The sequence below is a fragment of the Pelobates fuscus genome, chromosome 1 (genome assembly GCF_036172605.1).
Source record: "Pelobates fuscus isolate aPelFus1 chromosome 1, aPelFus1.pri, whole genome shotgun sequence".
Taxonomy (NCBI): Eukaryota; Metazoa; Chordata; class Amphibia; order Anura; family Pelobatidae; genus Pelobates; species Pelobates fuscus.
This window is the reverse complement of record NC_086317.1, coordinates 393,426,194-393,445,595: the sequence shown is the minus strand read 5'-3', so window position 1 is coordinate 393,445,595 and position 19,402 is coordinate 393,426,194. Positions and strand designations below refer to the sequence as shown.

The following is a 19,402-nucleotide window of genomic DNA, read 5'->3' as shown; positions in this document are numbered from 1 at the left end:
AATGTTGCCACCCCAGTTTTCATTGCCAACACATCGCCCAGGATAGAAAAAAAACAATGACCAAATACTGTTATTCTCATAAAAAACAATTCTTGTTTATTTCAGTAGATTCTCAGTACAAACAATAAAAACAAAGACAACCCTTGTTCTTCTTGAACTCTATCCAGAACCTTCGATACCCTGTCAAAAGTTGGATGACATATCCATTTACCAAGGCAAATTAGAGAAAGCAATAGTTTTCAGTTTGTAGTTTCTGAGTTTGAACTGGACCTTTTGTGAACAAAGCAGTCCTGACGCTATTTCCCGGAGTATGTGAAAGTCCCAATCCAGTTTTTCTCCCAGACTGTCCCCTTAAAGTAAACATGTCATATAAAATATCTAGTTATAAACTGTGCATTGTTCTTGTGAGTTAACAAGCAAATATATAGCTTAAAAGATCTGAAGACTGTTCCTCCATACCTGTGATAGTTTGGGGAAATGGATAGAGCCATATAGCCAACTTTAAACCATCTACGTGACTCATTCTGTATCATGCGAAGTCCGCCTGAAATTTTCTAACTTTCTTCCCTCTCTTAATTAAATATATTTTAAGTGAATATGTGTACTCCGAGTCATAAAATTTACACACCCTATAGATTTTCACAGTTTAAAGAAAACTATAACTGTAAACATTTATATATAAGCTCGAAACAGTGATGCCGATTATTTACAAATGTGGTTATTATTTCTAGTGCAGTAAAAATACATAATTTTTACATTTATTTTTAAACTTATATTTATATATAACTACCAGAGTGGTGAACAATGCATTCAAATGAATATACTGACCACCACTGTGGTATTGAAAAGCAAGCAAATTGCAGAACAATAGGCATGCAACACTTGAAACATATAAATGCATGCACCTTGGTGTTCATAGATAATAGGTAGGTGCTATAACAAAAGCATTGTGGGTAATTCAATATATGGCCACTGTAGAATGTATGATGCTTATAAATTCTATGAATGTGTTTTCATATAGAATAGATGTCTTCATATAAGTATTAAGTGCTCTTCTATATGAGATGAATCTATAGTATTCTTCTAATGTCATATCCGTAATGCTTTTATTTTGTTTTCAATGGAGGTAGGCAATAAGAACCAAAAAAAAAAAAAATGTTTATCGATTTTGCCAATGACCTCGTCTTGGCTTTGTTCACAGTAATGTAAGAGGCAGATATTGCAGAAACAAACTAACGAAAATTCACATAATGCATTATGTTTTAGGAAATTCGGATGAATTGTAAGGGCATTGTTTTTTTTATATTTCAACATGCATGAATATGCAAATAACAATGGCTATATGTCTATACTACATTTTTGTTCCTTCAATGTTTACAGAAGATTGGTTTGCATTTGGAGCACTTTCCTTTGAGATTACAACGGAATGGTCTGTGCTGGAAGTGGAGTGTTCTTTTACTTCTCCACCAGCCATTTTCTCCTTGGGTATATACTTAACAACTGCATTGATGAATTTGCCTCTGAAGTCCTTACTCAATAAGTTATAAAGTATTGGGTTAGCTACACAGTGCAGCAGTGATAGACAGTCAATCAAGTCATACAAAAAGTAGAGAATGTGAACAAAATAACAGTGCAGGTTGATGTGACTTCCATGTAGGGTTAGTAATATCAGGGTCAAGTGATATGGAAACCAACTGAGAACAAACGTCAATATGTAAGCATAGATGAGTCGACAGTGCTTTCTGTTCTCAGGTCTTCCAGATGTCTTGATGTGGTGGGCAGTCAACAGGCTGAAGGTAAGTATAATTATAAAAGGAATGACGAATCCCAGAATGGTAGTCAAGAGACTAACCGCCAGAGCCCATTCATCAAATGTCTCAAATGGTGCCATGAACATGCACACAGGTTCAGAACCTGTCAATAGCTGAATATGAGCAACCTCTGGTATGGGAAATATGGCAGCCAGGACCCATATTCCGATACAAAGACCCTTGCGAATCCGAATCTGGTTCTGCCTCCAAAAAACAGAAGAAGAACATAATGTGAAGTAACGGTCAACACTTAAAGCTGTGAGGAAAAATATGCTGCTGAACATATTGACAAAATAAAAATAGTGTGTAAATCGACACAGAAAACTGCCCCAAAGCCATGTGTACTCCAACATTGTTTCTAGCATCCAAAATGGCAAGGTAATAACTACCCCAAGATCTGCCACAGCCATGTTGAAGATGTAGATATTTATGGAACTCTTGCTTCTTCGTGATTGCCAGTTGACCCATAGCACTAAAAGGTTTCCAGCCAAACCCAAAACAAATATAATGAGATACAGTATGAATAGGAAGATCTGCTTTACACCCTCATCCAAGTCAATGTCACAGAAAGAAAATGACCTGTTCAGGTAGTTCAAAAACTCTGTCCAGTTGTGGTATTCATCAAAGCCATCTCCAGAGAGATGATCTTCATGTTCTGATTCAGCAAACATCTGAGCCATTGCAAATAAGGAGAATGTCTGAAAAAGATGGGATACGGTTATTTGAAGAAATTCAAATATTTTTAGTTGTTTATAGAACAGCAGATAAGCTGAAGTACAATTTTTGTCTCAGGACTCTTTGTAGTTTTACTTAGTTTTGATACTAGAACAACAATTTGTATGTTAGCCTACAATAGCTTTCAACTGATTCTGAAGTTTAAAAAGTATGTAAGTCAGCCATTTACTTACAGTGCATAATATAATGGGAAAAAAGATCAGTGGAATTTACTGTGACAACATATTTTAAAAAGATAATGTGATCGACCCATCTGGGCCTTTATCAAGATGAAGACTAGAGAGGATGAAACACCAATCATATGCTGGCTGTATTTCTTTCAAATATTTTTGTCATGGAGTATCCCAGAGAGTGTTCTATGTTTTTCTGTTTTGTAATTTGTGCCAAGAGCCAATTAGGTGGTTACTAATTTAAAAAAAAAAACAAATAAAAAAAACCCCAAATGTTGGATTCTATGCATCTGAATAAGATAAATAAAAAAAACAGATAGATATTAACATGCCCATGCTTGTAATGTCACAATACACAATATGATAGTGTAAGATACTTGTGACAAGGTCAATCCAAAGAAAGCAAATGCTCACCCACATTGCATGGATTGTGTGAAACTATACATTAAGCGGTTAATTACAATTTATTATTTATACAAAGTAGAGGAGGGGATGGTTGGAAAAAAAAGTGGGGGGGCTCTCTTCTTCAACCATCCCCTCCTCTACTTTGTTTGGAGCCGGGTACATCGTGTCCACGCCATAGTGAACCCTTTGATTAATATGGTGAATTCAAACGTGATACAGTGTATATCACTTGTTATTGTTGATTTGTCTGTCTGACCATATTCAGTTTATTCCTTAGTTTTGGTTCCAATTTTTACAACCTCTATACATGACAGCCACTAATCATTTGTACCTTGATACTCTGGAGGTATCGATCTACTGAACTATGCAATTACTCAAATTTGAGAATACTTATGATAGCTATTAAAATACTCTTACTACTTGAAGTGGCTTTTGAGACTACTCTACCCAGAATTTTAAAGGTGTATTATCACTCTGTTTATTCACAATGTCACCTTTGTTTGGGTTTTGGTTTAGAACCTACTGTTTTAGTTAGGCTCTTCATATTTTAATATCCTAATATTCGGCTTTAATAAAGGTTTATACCACTTACGAATTTTTACTTTTAAAGGTACTTCTTTTGGTGGAGTGGGAGTCCGCACACTTTGAGTGGGCGGTCTTCCCATCCCGCTTTATTTTTTGTCTATACCAAAGGCTTATACCATATTAATGGATACTTCATTCATTTAGAGGTTCTTGTGTATGGAGGAGGGACCCCCCACATATTTGCGAGGAGTTATCCTGACTCCATTTAGTAGTTTGTTCAATTTACTTTGGGTGATGTCCTTGAGTTCCTCTGTAACCGATTAGGAGGCACTAGTGCTGTCTAGTGTAGCCCTGTTGCCTCTTCTTGTGTGTACACCAAAATTACTACATTAAGCACAAAGTGGTTCTGGTGACTATAGTGTCCTTTTAAGTGTCTTCTTCCATGCAGGGCACTGATTCGTAGTCCCAGATGCAAGCACACACACAGATCCACACTCCCAGAAACATACATACATTTTCATACACATGGGATACTTTTCTGGTAAAATAAAGCCACGTGGAGTAATGAATATAAGCAAACTAAGTAGCAAAGGAGAAAATGCTGGGACATTTTTGCAGACGGTTGATGTCAGATGTTGGGTGAAAGTGGCTAACTGCAGCTCTTAGCTAAATTTAATGTAAGCATATTGGAAAGATATCAAAGTGCTTCCTAGGTCATGAAAGCTAAGATGAGAAGGTAGAGGGGTCTCATACTACATAAAATCATTTACGAGACTCATTGGGAAATTGAAGGAATGTGTGATCTACTTTAGGCCATTTATGAACACCCCTATCTTAGGATGTAGAATGTTTGATTTAAAACTGTAATATTGTATCTCACAATCCTTTAGTTCCAGCAGCGTTCTCCAGTTTTTAATGTTAAATGCAGTAGTGTATTTGATAGACAGGCACAGCTTGAAGGTCTGGACAGTATTAAACCAGTGTGTACTATAATTGAATTTATGGAATTTCCAGGAATCTGTCCTCAAATTAATGTTTCTCTTTCCATAAAATTTTACAATAGAAGGTTGTGCACTTGAACTTTAGTTAATGGGGATCAAATGTGAGGAATTACTTATCTGCTGAAAGAATTATGAGACTCATCTAACAGATTTGTTTCAGAAAATGTATAGGCTATTATAGGAAACACTATGTTATATAGGAAAAGGTCAGGGGCCAAATAAAATGCTTAGGCGGCTCACATTTCCCTTTGTTCATACCTGGGAGTGGAAACCCAAGTACGAGCTGTTTCTAAAATTGCCTAAAGTATCAGCCCAGTGGCGTACACATGACCCATGGGGCCCCGGTGCGAAAATTGATCCGTGGGCCCCCCCCTCGCGCTTACTCTACGCGGGTCGGGGCAGCAACACATGGCGGCAGGCACCTGGTCGCAGGGCTGCGACCGCGGTATGTACGCCAGTGCATGCAGATGCACACACACTTAAAGGACCACTACAGACACCCAGATCACATCAGCTCAATGAAGTGGTCTGGGTGTCAGGTCCCTCTAGTTTTAACCCTGCAGCTGAAAGCATAGCAGTTTCAGAGAAACTGTTATGTTTCACTGAGAGTTAATCCAGCCTCTAGTGGCTGTCTCACTGACAGCCGCTAGAGGCGCTTCCGCCATTTTAAGACACTGAACGTCCATAGGAAAGCATTGAGTAATGCTTTCCTATGGGCGGTTTGAATGCGTGCACGGCTCTTGCCGTGCATGCGCATTCGGAGCTGAGAGGCGGAGGGATCCCCAGCGCCATGGGAGTCCGGCGCTGGAGAAAGGTAAGTGCTGAAGACACACACACACTCACAAACAAATGCATACACACTAGCTAACAGACACACACATTTACTGACAGAGACACACTCAGCGGCAGACATACATACACACTCACTTACAAAACATACACTCTCACTGACAAACACACACTCACTAACAGACATCAAACAGACTCACTAACACACACACACAAACACACTCAGTAACAGACACACAGTAACACACTCACTGACACTCAGTAACAGACACACACAGTCTAACACAAACACTCACACTAACACACACACACTAACACTCACACACACACTCACACACACTCACTCACACACTCACTCACACACACTCACACACACACTCACTCACACACACACACTAACTCACACTCACTCACACACACTAACACACACACACACTAACTCACACACACACTAACACTCACACACACTAACACATGTTTTTTTTTAATTTTTATTTAATCCCCCCAGCCTCCCTACCTTTTGGAGTGCTGAGGGGATTCCCTGGGGTCTAGTGGTGCTGCTGGGCTCCTAGGCGGGCAGTCAGGCTGGCCGGTGCGCGAGGGAGCACTCTCCCCTGAGTGCTTCCTCTTCAGCTCCCTCGCGCGCCGTGTAGGGATGCCGGCGCCGGAAGATGACGTCATCTTCCGGCTCCGGTATCAGGGCGGTGCGCGAGGGAGCTGAAGAGGAAGCACTCAGGGGAGAGTGCTCCCTCGCGCACCGGCCAGCCTGACTGCCCGCCGTGTGTAAGCAGGGCCAGCCTCGGGGGGCCCGGAGGTGGCCGGCTTCAGGGCCCCCCAGGAGAAGAGGCTGGCCCAGTGCGTACATACAGGGTCGCAGGGGTGGCCGGGCCCCCTGGTGGGCCGGGCCCGGTCGCAGCCGCGACCCCTGCGACCCTGGTATGTACGCCACTTTATCAGCCTAAGGCTGGATGCTTTACAATTTTATTGTATTTGTCGTCATTTGAAAAAAAGCAATATTTATGTAGGGGCTAATCAAAGCAGTGTTAATTTTGTCGACTAACAATTTTAGTTAAATTTTAGTTGACTACAATTTGTGAGATTTAGAAACTAAAACTAAAACAATTCTGATGACTAAAATGTGACTAAAACAAAAAGCCTTTTTATGAAAAAAATTTTTTTTGACTATAACGCAATAGAAATTTGCCACCAGAATTAACACTGCACAGAGAGGCTGTGGAAGGGGCAAAAGAGAAAGACCAGGGCTTGGGAGAGAGACACCTAGAGGGACTAGGAGGACACAAAGAGACACAGGGGTTGGGGAATTGGCAAAATAGACAGATAGGGCTTTTACTAAACTCATTAGATTTTAGTCACATCGACTAAAATCTATTTAAGATTTAGTCGACTAAAACTAGACTAAAACTAAAACAATTCAGATAACTAAAATACGACTAAAACTAAAATGGCTTTTTAGTCAAAATACTATAACTAATCCTAAATTTAAATTTGCCACCAAAATTCACATTGGATCATAGAAAATATTGATGCATCAATCCTTATGCATGACTTCTATAAAGACCTGGACTTGATAAATGCCACCTTACAGACTAAATTTTTTTCCAGCTTTTTTGTTTTATTGTGATTTTTACCTCCCATAATATAAATATAAAATGTAAAATGTGCTTAGAACATAGGACAGTCAGTACAGCACTGCACATTATATTTGTTTTGTTGAGTATGTCAGCTCTGCCAACTGCAATGCTTTTCATATTATTATTATTATTATTATTATTATTATTATTATTATTATTATTATTATTAAATTGCACACCATGTTTTTATTGATGCTTTGTTAGATACAAGGTTACAAAGTCAGGTACCTAGAGTGTCCCTCTAACTGCAATATGGTAGGTTTTGGATGGTAAGGCTGCTTTATAAATTACTTTTTCACTATACTTTTATTTTTAATTCAAATTATTTTTATTGCATTTTCAAAGTCAGGGTGTGACAAATACAAGAACAGTAAATATTGAAAATTGCTAAATATTACAAAACAGTACATGAATGTCCATCTAGACATGTGCACATTTTGGCAGACAACGTATAGACAAGTATTCCGAATAGTGATGTCCCGAACGGTTCGCTGGCGAATAGTTCCTGGCGAACATAGCTTGTTCGCGTTCGCCACGGATGGCGAACATATGCGATGTTCGGTCCGCCCCCTATTCGTCATCATTGAGTAAACTTAGACCCTGTACCTCACAGTCAGCAGACACATTCCAGCCAATCAGCAGCAGACCCTCCCTCCCAGACCCTCCCTCCTCCTAGACAGCATACAATTTAGATTAATTCTGAAGCTGCATTCTTTTTTTTTTTTTTTTTTTAGACAGAAGTGTGTTATATTTGAGCATGCTAGGCTGAACGTGCGTATATCATGGCTAGTTGCACTGAGGGTATGAGTATATAGCAGTACATTGTTGTGAAAGATGGCTGTCATGTTTAGGGTGTAGCTTGCACGTTATCAACTGTGTATTTATATCAGCAGCTCCACCACTAGTTATAAATCAAGTGTGAGTCGCCCCATGAGATGAGACTAGTGAATAACATAATACATGAACGGTTAAGGTAAAGGCATGTAAGGAACTACGACAATAAACTCTTTAGGAGGTGAAATAATGACATGTTTAAACGCTTGCTACTTTACGATTAGTTAATGTGCAGAGAGCAGTTCATGTGATCAAAGGCATGGTGTGGAGGATCGGCTATAGTGGGACATGCTTGGCAGGCTGCTGTTTACTGCTTGTGCTCATCCGATCCCTTCTGGGCACCAGGTGCAGACCCTGGGAGTCCCTGATACCTGGAACAACAAAGGCAAGTCTCTGGCTGAGTGCCGGGTTTGCGGCTTGAGGTGGTGGAAGCTTGTTTTGTCGGGTGGTCGGGTGGTCCCGGTGGTGCTTCACGTCCGGTGCGGGATTGTGGTGGCTTAAGGTGGAGGCGAGTGCTTGACGTGGGGCAGGCTCTGCATTTCTGTTTGTGCCTCCGGTCCCGTCTTCGACGCCTTTTGCGTTGGTGGATTTTAATGGGGACTGCTTCGCTTAGCTGTGGTGGAGCTTGTTGGGGCTGTGGTGGAGCTTGTTGGGGCTTCCTGCTTGTTATTTGCTTCCAAAATTGATTAAAGAGTCTGTCCAGCTTAGACTCAATATCCTGCCATGCTTTGCTGGTACCAGGAGGACACACGGCTGCTGCCATATTGGGAGAGTCGCAGATGAGTATGTCAGCCTGGGTGGCTGTGCTCTGTGCGTCCATTAGCTCCAGACAGCCTGTCAGGGCTGAACCGGGATAACCCCCACCGGTCCGAGGGGGGGATAACAGAGCTCCTGCCGGGATACGGCTGCTCCTGGGCATCTCAGGATCGGGAGATAGGCCGCCTCTCCCGCCTGGTGAGCACCAGGCCACACTTGCCACGCGGAGGTAAGTAAGACTCTGTTGAGTTGCTGACCGCTATTAAGCATGTCGGGTCGGTCAGGTAGGAGCAACATTGCTGGGTCATCCCCTTCTGGGGTGAAATTTGCTTGTTGATAGTGAGATATTGAGGGAGCTCACACGAAATGCGTCTTTCCTCCATGACAGCTAGGCCCCGCCCCCCGGAAGCTGCATTCTTAGTGAGAGGAGGGACAGAGTAGCTGCTGCTGATTTAATAAGGAAAACGATAGCTAGGCTAGTGTATTCAGTGTCCACTACAGTCCTGAAGGACTCATCTGATCTCTGCTGTAAGGACAGCACCCCAAAAAGCCCTTTTTAGGGCTAGAACATCAGTCTTCTTTTTTTTTTTTTCGGTGTAATCTAATTGCAGTTGCCTGCCTGCCAGCGTGTGTGTCAGGCTCACAGCGTATACTGTGCCCACTTGCCCAGTGCCACCACTCATATCGGGTGTCACAATAGCTTGCATTTAAAAAAAAAACAAAAAACTTTTTTGACTGTAATATAATAGCAGTCAGTTTCCTTCACACGTGTGCGTTTCAGGGCCTGCCAGGGCACAGTGTCACACCAGTGCAACTCATATCTGGTGTAACAGTAGTGTACATTAAAAAAAAAAAACTAGAAATTTGACTGTGAAATAATAGCAGTCAGTTTCCTTCACACGTGTGCGTTTCAGGGCCTGCCAGAGCACAGTGTCACACCAGTGCAACTTATATCTGGTGTAACAGTAGTGTATATTTAAAAAAAAAAAATACAGGGGGCTTGTTGTCACCTTTCGGGGACCCTTGGTGTTGTACGTGGCTAGGTGGAGGAAGAGACCTTCAATGACATCAGTGAGGACAAGGAACGGGACATGGCTAGCTTGGTATCCAACCTTGTGCAAATGGGGAGTTTGCGGTTGTGCAAATGGACTGTTTGCGGTTGTTTGCGGTGCGTTAAACGGGGAGTTTGGTCTGTCACTGTGAAGCGGGCGTAACCCTTACACTACCTGATCGATACAACATCATACCTGATGTTTTAAAGCACGTTATTCCAAACAATTTAGGAATGTTAGGTGATTTATGCCCTTTATGGATTAAAACCAGACTCTGCATCAACTATGTAATTTTCCATGGGAGTTTTGCCATGGATCCCCCTCCGGCATGCCACAGTCCAGGTGTTAGTCCCCTTGAAACAACTTTTCCATCACTATTGTGGCCAGAAAGAGTCCCTGTGGGTTTTAAAATTCGCCTGCCTATTGAAGTCTATGGCGGTTCGCCCGGTTCGCCCGTTCGTGAACATGTGCGGAAGTTCGCGTTCACCATCCGCGAACGGAAAATTTTATGTTCGCGACATCACTAATTCCCAATATTCTGTACATAACAGTAGTCATATAGTTGTCAGTAGTTCTTCATGTCACTCAAGCTGAAAATAGGTGTAATGTGTCATAATCAACAAAATCTGTGGATTCACAACACCACGCTACACAAATGCCTAATATACCGTAAGCCTGGGTGTCCTGAGGGGTAATTACTCTATGTGAGGCCTGCTCGTATAGAGGAGGTCTTCTAGACCAGCCAAACAGGCTATCTTAACGTATACCCACATGAACGTTTGGACAGACAGACTACCTTAGAATCCATAATGAGTAGATGTGTGATACATAAGTAACATAAAAAGAGTAACATCGAGAAAAGAAAAAAAAAGAAACAACAGACGAAATATAGATATCAAAGTGATTCACATATCACTAACTTTGAATTTGAATTTGAATTGGAGAGTGACTATAGTTTCAAATGTATATGTAGCTATAAACCCCTGAGGAGGCCTATTTGTGGTTCCTGATGAAGGTGTGGTTGAATCAGTTTAAGACATCTGGAAGTCGGTTTAGCTATCACCGATGTGCCTGAGCACAGACGTTCAAATTCAGTGTGTTCCCTGAGAGCTACTATGGAGAGTCCTGACAAAATGTGAAATCTGGAAAAATTGGAAAGCATGTGCTATGTGGGGCGCTGTCTCCTGTGTAAACTTTGAAAAAGATTTCTGCCCCCTTGATCCCCATATGCTGTCCGAGGGGATATATGGGGAATTGTCTAAGTGAACCTGTAGTACCAAAAAAATGAGACCTGCTTCCCCTGCCAGGAACAAAGTATTATGCAAAATAGGATACCTAGGCAATATATCTGGGGAAACGTCTGGGAGGTGGGCTATTTTCTTCCACATTGAAATTGTGGCTTCAATTGTCCAGTGTTGGGGGCTTGGGTATTCCCTGGATCCAGTGAAGGCCCACGGGATTGCTTGTAGAGGAGTTCGAGTTGCGGACTGTTCAATATGTATCCATAATTTATTGGATGGTTGTATTGACCAGTCCAAAATTTGAGCCATATGGACTGCGTAATAGTAATGTAGCAAATTGGGGAGTCCGATACCACCACTATGTTTGGGGCGCATGACAATGTGGTATGAAAGACGTGGTCATTTCCCAGCCCATATGAATGAAGTGAACAAGGATTGAATGGTTCTAGGTATCATGTGTAACAAATATAATAACCGAGGGAGTATATTCATTGAGAGGATGTTAACTCTGCCCAACCAACAAAAGTGAGGATTGTCCCACCTTTTTAGGTCGGTTTTGTATTGCATTCATTAGTTGGGGGAAGTTTTAATGATATAATGCATACGGGAATGCAGGAATGTGAATACTTAAATATTTTATTGACTTCTGTGCCCATATGAATTGGAAATCCCTCTGCAGCTTTCGCTTCCTCCTGCTCTACAGTAAGATTCAAGATTTTGCACTTTTCAGCATTGATTTTAAAGTTAGTGTATGAGCTGTAGTTAGTCAAGTCTCGCAATAGGTAGGGGAGAGTATGGGACGGATCAGTGATTGTAAAAAGTAAATCATCCGCAAAAGCGGACACTTTGAATTCTTGCAAGCTCACCTTCATACCCTTGATATTGTGGTTCTGGCGAACCGCTTAGAGCTGTGGTTCTTGCACTAAAATGAAAAGCAGGGGTAAAGGAGGGCAAGCGGGTTAGACAATATCCCATTCACTTTAATTTGTGCTGTGGGCTTCGAATAGATGGCTCTAATCCAGTTAAGCCAGTTAGGTCCAAAGCCAGGGCTTCCAGTGTGAGCAGGAGGAAGGGCCAGTCCACCCTATTGAATGCTTTTTCAGCATCAATGGCCAACAGGATGGCCGGGACTCCCCTGTCCCCAGTGTATCAGGTCTATAACCTTCGTGGTATTGTCCTTAGCTTCTCTCGCTGGGACAAACCCCGTCTGGTCAGGATGTATTAATCACCATAATATCGGTTTCAACCTGAGGGCCAGCATTTTAATAAACAGTTTAATATCAACATTGATTAACGATATGGGACGAAAACTACCACAAGCCTCAAGATTTTTTTCTGGTTTGGAAATCAATGTAATTGTGACTTCTAGGCTGGAAGGGGGGAAAAGCACACTTGGGGACAGGGAGTTCGGAGATTCTAAGAAGTGGTGATAGTTCTTTAATGTAGGTTTTATAATAGGCCGCCGAAAAACCGCCCGGTCCTGGGGCTCTGTTATCGGGAATAGCATGGATAGCAGTCTGTATTTCTTCTAATGTTAATAGTGCATCTAAAGCCTGACAATCTGTCTGCGATAACTTACTCTCTAATTGTTGTTCCAGGATGCCCACGTTGTCTCTCTGTCTGGTGGGACGTGGTTAAAGTTATAAAGAGAGTGGTAGAACTCACAGAATGCCTCTGAAATATCTTCCGCTGTGTGAGCCATGTTACCATCAATCTTCAGGACTCTAGGGATGTATGTGTGCTGTTGCTGTGTTTTTAGTGCAGATGCCAAAAATTTCCTGCACCTGTAGCCTTGAGAATAAAAGCGCTGCTTAGTCCACAACAATGCTTTTTTAGTGGTTTCCCTTAGGAGTATCTTGAGGTCAGTTCTAAGGGTGTTTAGCTTGCAGTAGTCTGTATCTGAGAGGGTGTCCTTGTGGCTATCTTCCAGATGTTTAACGTCCTTGAGTAATTTTTTCCTAGTTTTGGATTTTTCTCTTTTCAGGTGTGAGCCCCATTTGACTAATTCTCACCTTATGGTGCATTTATGTGCCTCCCATTGTAGAGCCGGGGTAGGGTTGGGTGTCTTATTGTCCTGAAACTAATGTGTGATGGAAGACGATAGCGCCAGGCGCGCTGTAGGGTTCTTAACCCCTTAAGGACACATGACATGTATGACATGTCATGATTCCCTTTTGTTCCAGAAATTTGGTCCTTAAGGGGTTAAGCGAGTGAAAGACTGCATTTTCCATCCTGCAGTGAAACACCTACCACTCTCAGGCCTCACTCAACTCAGTGAAAGACTGCATTTTCCATCCTGCAGTGAAACACCTACCACTCTCAGGCCTCACTCAACTCAGTGAAAGACTGCATTTTCCATCCTGCAGTGAAACACCTACCACTCTCAGGCCTCACTCAACTCAGTGAAAGACTGCATTTTCCATCCTGCAGTGAAACACCTACCACTCTCAGGTACTGACTGAAGCTGTAAGACACTCCACCTCCTGTATTCCTGTATTGCTAACATTCTCATGTATTACTATAGATTTGTAACCATTTTACCTGTAGTTTGTAATATTCTGTGCATGCAGTATTCACTATAGTCATTTAATGTTTCTGACCAATATTTCATGTAGACAGTTATTAATATTTTGGGTGATAGAATTTGGTTGCTAAACTTTTCAATAGTATAGAACACATGGATACTCTACCCCTCCTCCCCCCCCCTTTTCTCCTCCCCAGTTGTAAATACCTCCATATAACTGTTCAATCCTATTTTCTGTTATTCAGGCCTCACTCAACTCAGTGAAAGAATGCATTTTTTCTCCCCACAAAAGGGGGAGAATCTCTAAAAGCCAGAGATATGTGCAACTGGTGTAGTCTACTGGACCAATGGATTTATCAGACACCAGTGCCCATGGGTAGTCCCTATTGTCCCTATTGTACGGAGTTCGGAGTTCCGGCCCCCATGTGCCCCTTATTCCCTTCTATAACAACGTAAAACATAACATATGTACACAAACAGGTGGTCCCTTATCCCAATGCCCTAGCATATTTCCCCAAGCGACATCCCTCCAGAATGAAATTGAGCCGTGCCGCTAAACCACAACGACCTTCTTAGGAGGGGATGGGATGGGTCGGTACCGAGTCTTAGCCATATACTCAGAGAGATTGTAGGGTATGTTAAAATCCCTTATGCTTAGGAGGAAGAAGGGGGTATACTCCAGACTCTAGAGTCGTTAGAGGAGAGGGCACTCTCAGTATCTTAAAGGTGGGCTGTGAGTAAAAGGACCACCACCTGGGCCTAATGGGTATTTCGACCAACGGAATAATAATTGGAATTTTATACAATACCATGTAGCATTAGGATCTCTTGCGGAGTATGAGAAACGGCAACCTCAGTGAGAATCACTGAGACCTTCTGGGGATATCAGCAAGTCTTTGCTCCCCAGTTCTCAGTCCTCACACCCTCGGAGCAATTTAAAAGTGTGTCCCTCATCACCCACTTGGGGGCTTCATGTTGTTGTAGATTCATGCCTAGCCCTAGTGCTAGGTACTTGGGACTGCTGTTTAGGTGTGGACCCTTTCTGTGCCAAAGATGATTTCCACTTCTGCCTCTGGGGTGGGCCGGTGCCGCAAGCTGCTGGGGTTCCATATACCGGTCCTGGATCCTCATCTGAGGTAGCTCAAAGTGTTGCAGGAACTCCGGGACATTCGCCACTGATCTAATAGTGTACGTTGTGCCATAATGTTGTACTGATAAAGAAAACGAGTATCCCAACGTTCCTTTCTTTGAGTATCATGGTAATTGGGTGTAGAGCCCTGCAGCGTCGTCCAGGCCAGAACTGGGAAAATTTGTATATTGATATTGTTTTTCCGCAGAGCTGGTGAGTCTGTGGATTGGCAGAGAATGTCTTCTTTTAGGTTGTAATGCACTCTGCAAATGACATCCCTCGGTGTGTCTGGTGATAGACATTTGAGCTCTATCCTGGAGTATCTGTGGGCCTCCTCAAGATGTCATTGAAGAGGGCCTGTAGTATAGCTGGTAAGTCCTCCGGGGCATCCTGAGATTCTGGCAAACCTCTAAAGCGCAAGTTATTTCAACTGCTCTTGTTGTCGAGATCCTCCAGGTTCTTTACCACATTAAGGCATTTGTTTTCCAATACCTCCTGTATGTGTTCAATTGCTTTAAACGCTGCTTGCGTTTGAATATTTCCCTCCTCGAGTTCCCCCACCCTGTGTCCAATATGGCAGACATCTTTCACGAGGTTGGAGATCTGACCCTGCATAGAAGCTTCCAGTTGCGCCAACATGGAGGCTAGGTCAGTCTTGGAGGGGAGATTCTTAAGTAAGTATCTTATTTCCACCTCTTTAGATGCCACTGATCATTCTGAGATTTTTGGAACCTGGTTCCAGATGGTCCTGAGATTCCAAGAACTTCTTTTTGTTACCTATCGGAGTGAGTTTTGGGTTAAGGTTGGCTCTTTTTTATCGAGGTGTCGGGAGCACAAGAGATATGCAACCGTTCACATGTATTGTCAGCCATCTGTGAGCTGATGCCCATATATAAATATGCTATTATCAATGCTATGATTCAATTTCTGTTCTTATTATTTAATGCCAAAAGCCAGTGTCCTTAATTTAATAATTCATAAAAACAAACCTATTTGTTGACATGTTTAATATCTGTTAAGGCATATTACTTACCTAAAATTGCAGAAATGAGTTTCTTGATACAATTATTTAACTTATTTGCCCTAAATAGGTTAAATATGTTTTTTAGGACTTTACTGCACGTGAACGGGTATTAAAAGTGACTCTCAGGGAAACCTAAATTAACTCCCTGATATCCACATCCTTTTTACCTATTCTCCTTAACCACATTCTTCTTTAACAGATTATGATCTTAAGAACTCCCTGTTCCTTTCTTCTGACATCCTATTCCGTTTAGCTGCAGGAATTTGCAAATACTGTGCCCTTCACCACTGTTTAAGCCACGTGAAGAAGATATTCTTTAACTTGACTGTCATAGATAATGTGTGAATGTATAGTCGGTGAATAGTGGGTCTTATAGCTGTTTATGAGCAAGAATGCATAGCATGCTCTGCTGCGAATAGATTCATTCATCAAATGTGTGTGACGCTTATAGCAGTTTCACGGTGTCTACTGTTAGGTTGTGGTGTAGTTTAATTCATGTTGTGTCAATTAAGCCATGAAAGAGATATAACAGACTGGCACACATATAGACCAAGGCAGGACTGCCCAAACCATATGATGGAAATGTGCTCCAGATTTGATCATAGAGCCTGCTGTACCACAAGCGTATTTATAATTCATTCATGTTTCATTTAACCACAGAAAAAGTCATGGTTGTACATCGATGGAATTTGGGAATGTCCCTCCAGATTCGGGACTGTTGGCAACTATGTATAAAGTCTTGTTATACACACATAATGCCCTGTAAAAATGCCGCTGGACATCTCAAATGGACATCCAGTTTTATGGAATTTAGGAATGACCTCCCACACACTTTCAAATCTTCCTCCAGCCTAAAATCCTTTGAGAGATTCCTCTCTACATATCTCAAAACAGAATGCACCTGTCATGGTTGATTATATACTTCTTACCTGTTCTATGTTAAATTTTGTATATATTGTGTATTAATATTCTTTCTGTATTTTGGCATACTTGAAAACGAGATAAATCTCAATATATCCTTCCTCGTAAACTTTTTTTTATAAAGAAATAAATATATATATATTTATAAAAAAAAGTCTATTTATAAATATATCTATATATATTTATATTTATAAAAAAGTTTACATATATATGTGTCCTTCATGACTAATATTCAATTATTAAGCCAATATGTACCAAATATACATTTAATATAAAAAAAACAACCTGTTTTTACAGAATAAAAAATGCAGATAATTTCTATCTGATTGGCTTGAGGAATAATATGATCTTTTTTAAAGGCAGAAAATGTGTTGGTTTTATTTTCACAAAAACATGTCTATTCAGAAACTAAAAGAATTCCGACACACAGGGCCGGACTGGCCCACCGGGATACCGGGAAATTTCCCAGTGGGCCGCAGCACCTGGGGGGCTGGAGAGAGAGAGGGAGCCCTGCTCTCTATATTTTTATAATATCGCGGCCACTGGCCGCATGACGGTGCCACCGGGTGGCCGGTCCGGCGGCACACTCTGAGGTGATTACTCACCTTGCGGCCGGCGGCCCCATCTCCTGTGCTGTACTGCTGTCAGTATCAGTGAGTGTGCCGGGCGGCCGCCTAAGCGATCCGGCGGCACACTCACTGATACTGACAGCAGCATAGCTGTCAGCACAGGAGGACTGAGGGAGAGGGCAAAGCTAACTACCATGCTCCCTCGCGGTTCCCATAATTCCCAGCATCTACACATCATAGACAGTGGTGTATCTTGGTTTTGTGCTGCCCTAGGCAGGACAAAACTCAGACACCCCCCCCCCCTGCGCGCGCCACCCCCACCCAACCCTTCCCCCCTGCCCCGCCTTCTAAATACACACATTCACTGACAGATACGCATACACTAGCTAACAGACACTCACACACTAACAGACACACACACACACACACTAACAGACACACACACACACTAACAGACACACACAGTCGGACACACAGTCAGACACACACACACACACACTAACAGACACACACAGTCAGACACACAGTCTGACACACACACACACTAACAGACACACACAGTCACACACACCAACAGACACAAACAGTCAGACACACACACTAACAGACACACACACAAACAGTCAGACACACACTAACAGACACACACACAGTCAGACACACACAGTCAGACACACATACTAACAGACACACACACACACACTAACAGACACACACACACACACACACACACACACACACTAACAGACACACACACACACACACTAACAGACACACACTAACAGACACACACTAACAGACACACACAGTCAGACACACACTAACAGACACACACACTCACTCACATTAATAATCACTTCTCTTTTCTTTTTTATTCAACTCCCCCCCCCCAGCATCCTTACCTTTGGGAATGCTGGGGGGGGGGTGGTGGGGGGTTCTCCCATTCCCTGTTGGTCCAGTGGCTGCTGGGCGGCACTGGCGGGCGGGCGGCTGGCGAGGGAGCACTTCCCCTGAGCTCTCTGCTCAGCTCCCTCGCCCGCCGCCCGCAGAGTGAGGCTGGGAGGTGGAGCTGGAATATGACGTCATCTTCCGGCTCCCAGCCTCACTCTGCGGGCGGCGCGCGAGGGAGCTGAGCAGACAGCTCAGAGAAAGTGCTCCCTCGCCAGTCGCCCGCCCATCAGCCCGTTCCGGCATGTCGGTTAGCCGCAAGGCTAACAAGGCATTTGCCCTGGGCATTTGGGGGCGGCTATTTTTGCCGCCCCCTGGAAAATGCCACCCAAGGCAAATGCCTTGTTTGCCTCACGGCTAATACGTCCCTGATCATAGAGTGGGATTACTCTATGATATGTAGATGCTGGGAATTATGGGAACCGCAAGGAAACATGGTAGTTAGCTCCGCCCCCTCCCTCAGTCCTCCTGTAACAGCAGGCACACAGAAAAATAGGGTAAGGGGAAGGGGGGGACAAAAAAGAGGGGAAGGGAGGGACAAATAGAGTGGTAATAGAAACACAGGGGAAGGGGGGACACAGAGACTGAGGAGTAATAGAGAGACATAGGGCAAGGGGGGACACATAGACAGATGGGGTAATAGAGAGACAGGGGATGGGGGGGCAAAGAGAGGGGTAATAGTGAGACACCAGGGAAGGGGGGGACAAAGAGACAGAGGGGTAATAGAGAGACAGGGGATGGGGGGGCAAAGAGAGGGGTAATAGAGAGACACCAGGGAAGGGGGGACAAAGAGACATAGGGGTAATAGAGAGACAGGGGATGGGGGGGACAAAGAGAGGGGTAATAGAGAGACACCAGGGAAGGGAGGGACAAAGAGACAGAGGGGTAATAGAGAGACAGGGTATGGGGGGGACAAAGAGAGACACCAGGGAAGGGGACGACGACAAAGAGACAGAGGGGTAATAGAGAGACACAGGGGTTGGGGGGACACAGAGAGGGGTACTAGAGAGACACGTGGGTTGGGGGGACAAAGAGATGGGTAATAGAGAGACAGAGGAGAAAGGGGGACACAGAGACAGATGAGGTAATAGAGAGACACCAGGGAAGGGGGGACAAAGAGACAGATGGGTAAGAGAGAGACACAGGGAGGAGATGGGGAAGAGAGACACAGGGAGGAGATGGGGAAGAGAGACACAGGGAGGAGAAGGGGAAGAGAGACAGGGAGGAGAGAAAGAGACAAACAGAAGGTTTGTTGGGGGGACAAAGGGACACAACAGTAGGGAAGGGGAACAAAGTGACACAAGATTTGTGGGAGG

General features: G+C 43.1%; 1 protein-coding gene across 4 annotated transcripts in view; it reads right to left on the bottom strand.

Annotated features, from left to right (window-relative positions):
- Positions 1-401: 401 nt before the first annotated feature.
- Positions 402-19,402, bottom strand: part of GPR182 (G protein-coupled receptor 182) — a 110,413-nt gene continuing 91,412 nt past the window's right edge. For all 4 annotated transcript variants that reach the window (XM_063427301.1, XM_063427294.1, XM_063427283.1 and 1 more), the window contains exon 2: positions 402-2,509. In XM_063427301.1, the coding sequence (XP_063283371.1) occupies positions 1,352-2,491 (1,140 nt within the window). In that variant the 5' untranslated portion in view covers positions 2,492-2,509 and the 3' untranslated portion in view covers positions 402-1,351. The remainder of the gene's footprint in view (positions 2,510-19,402) is intronic.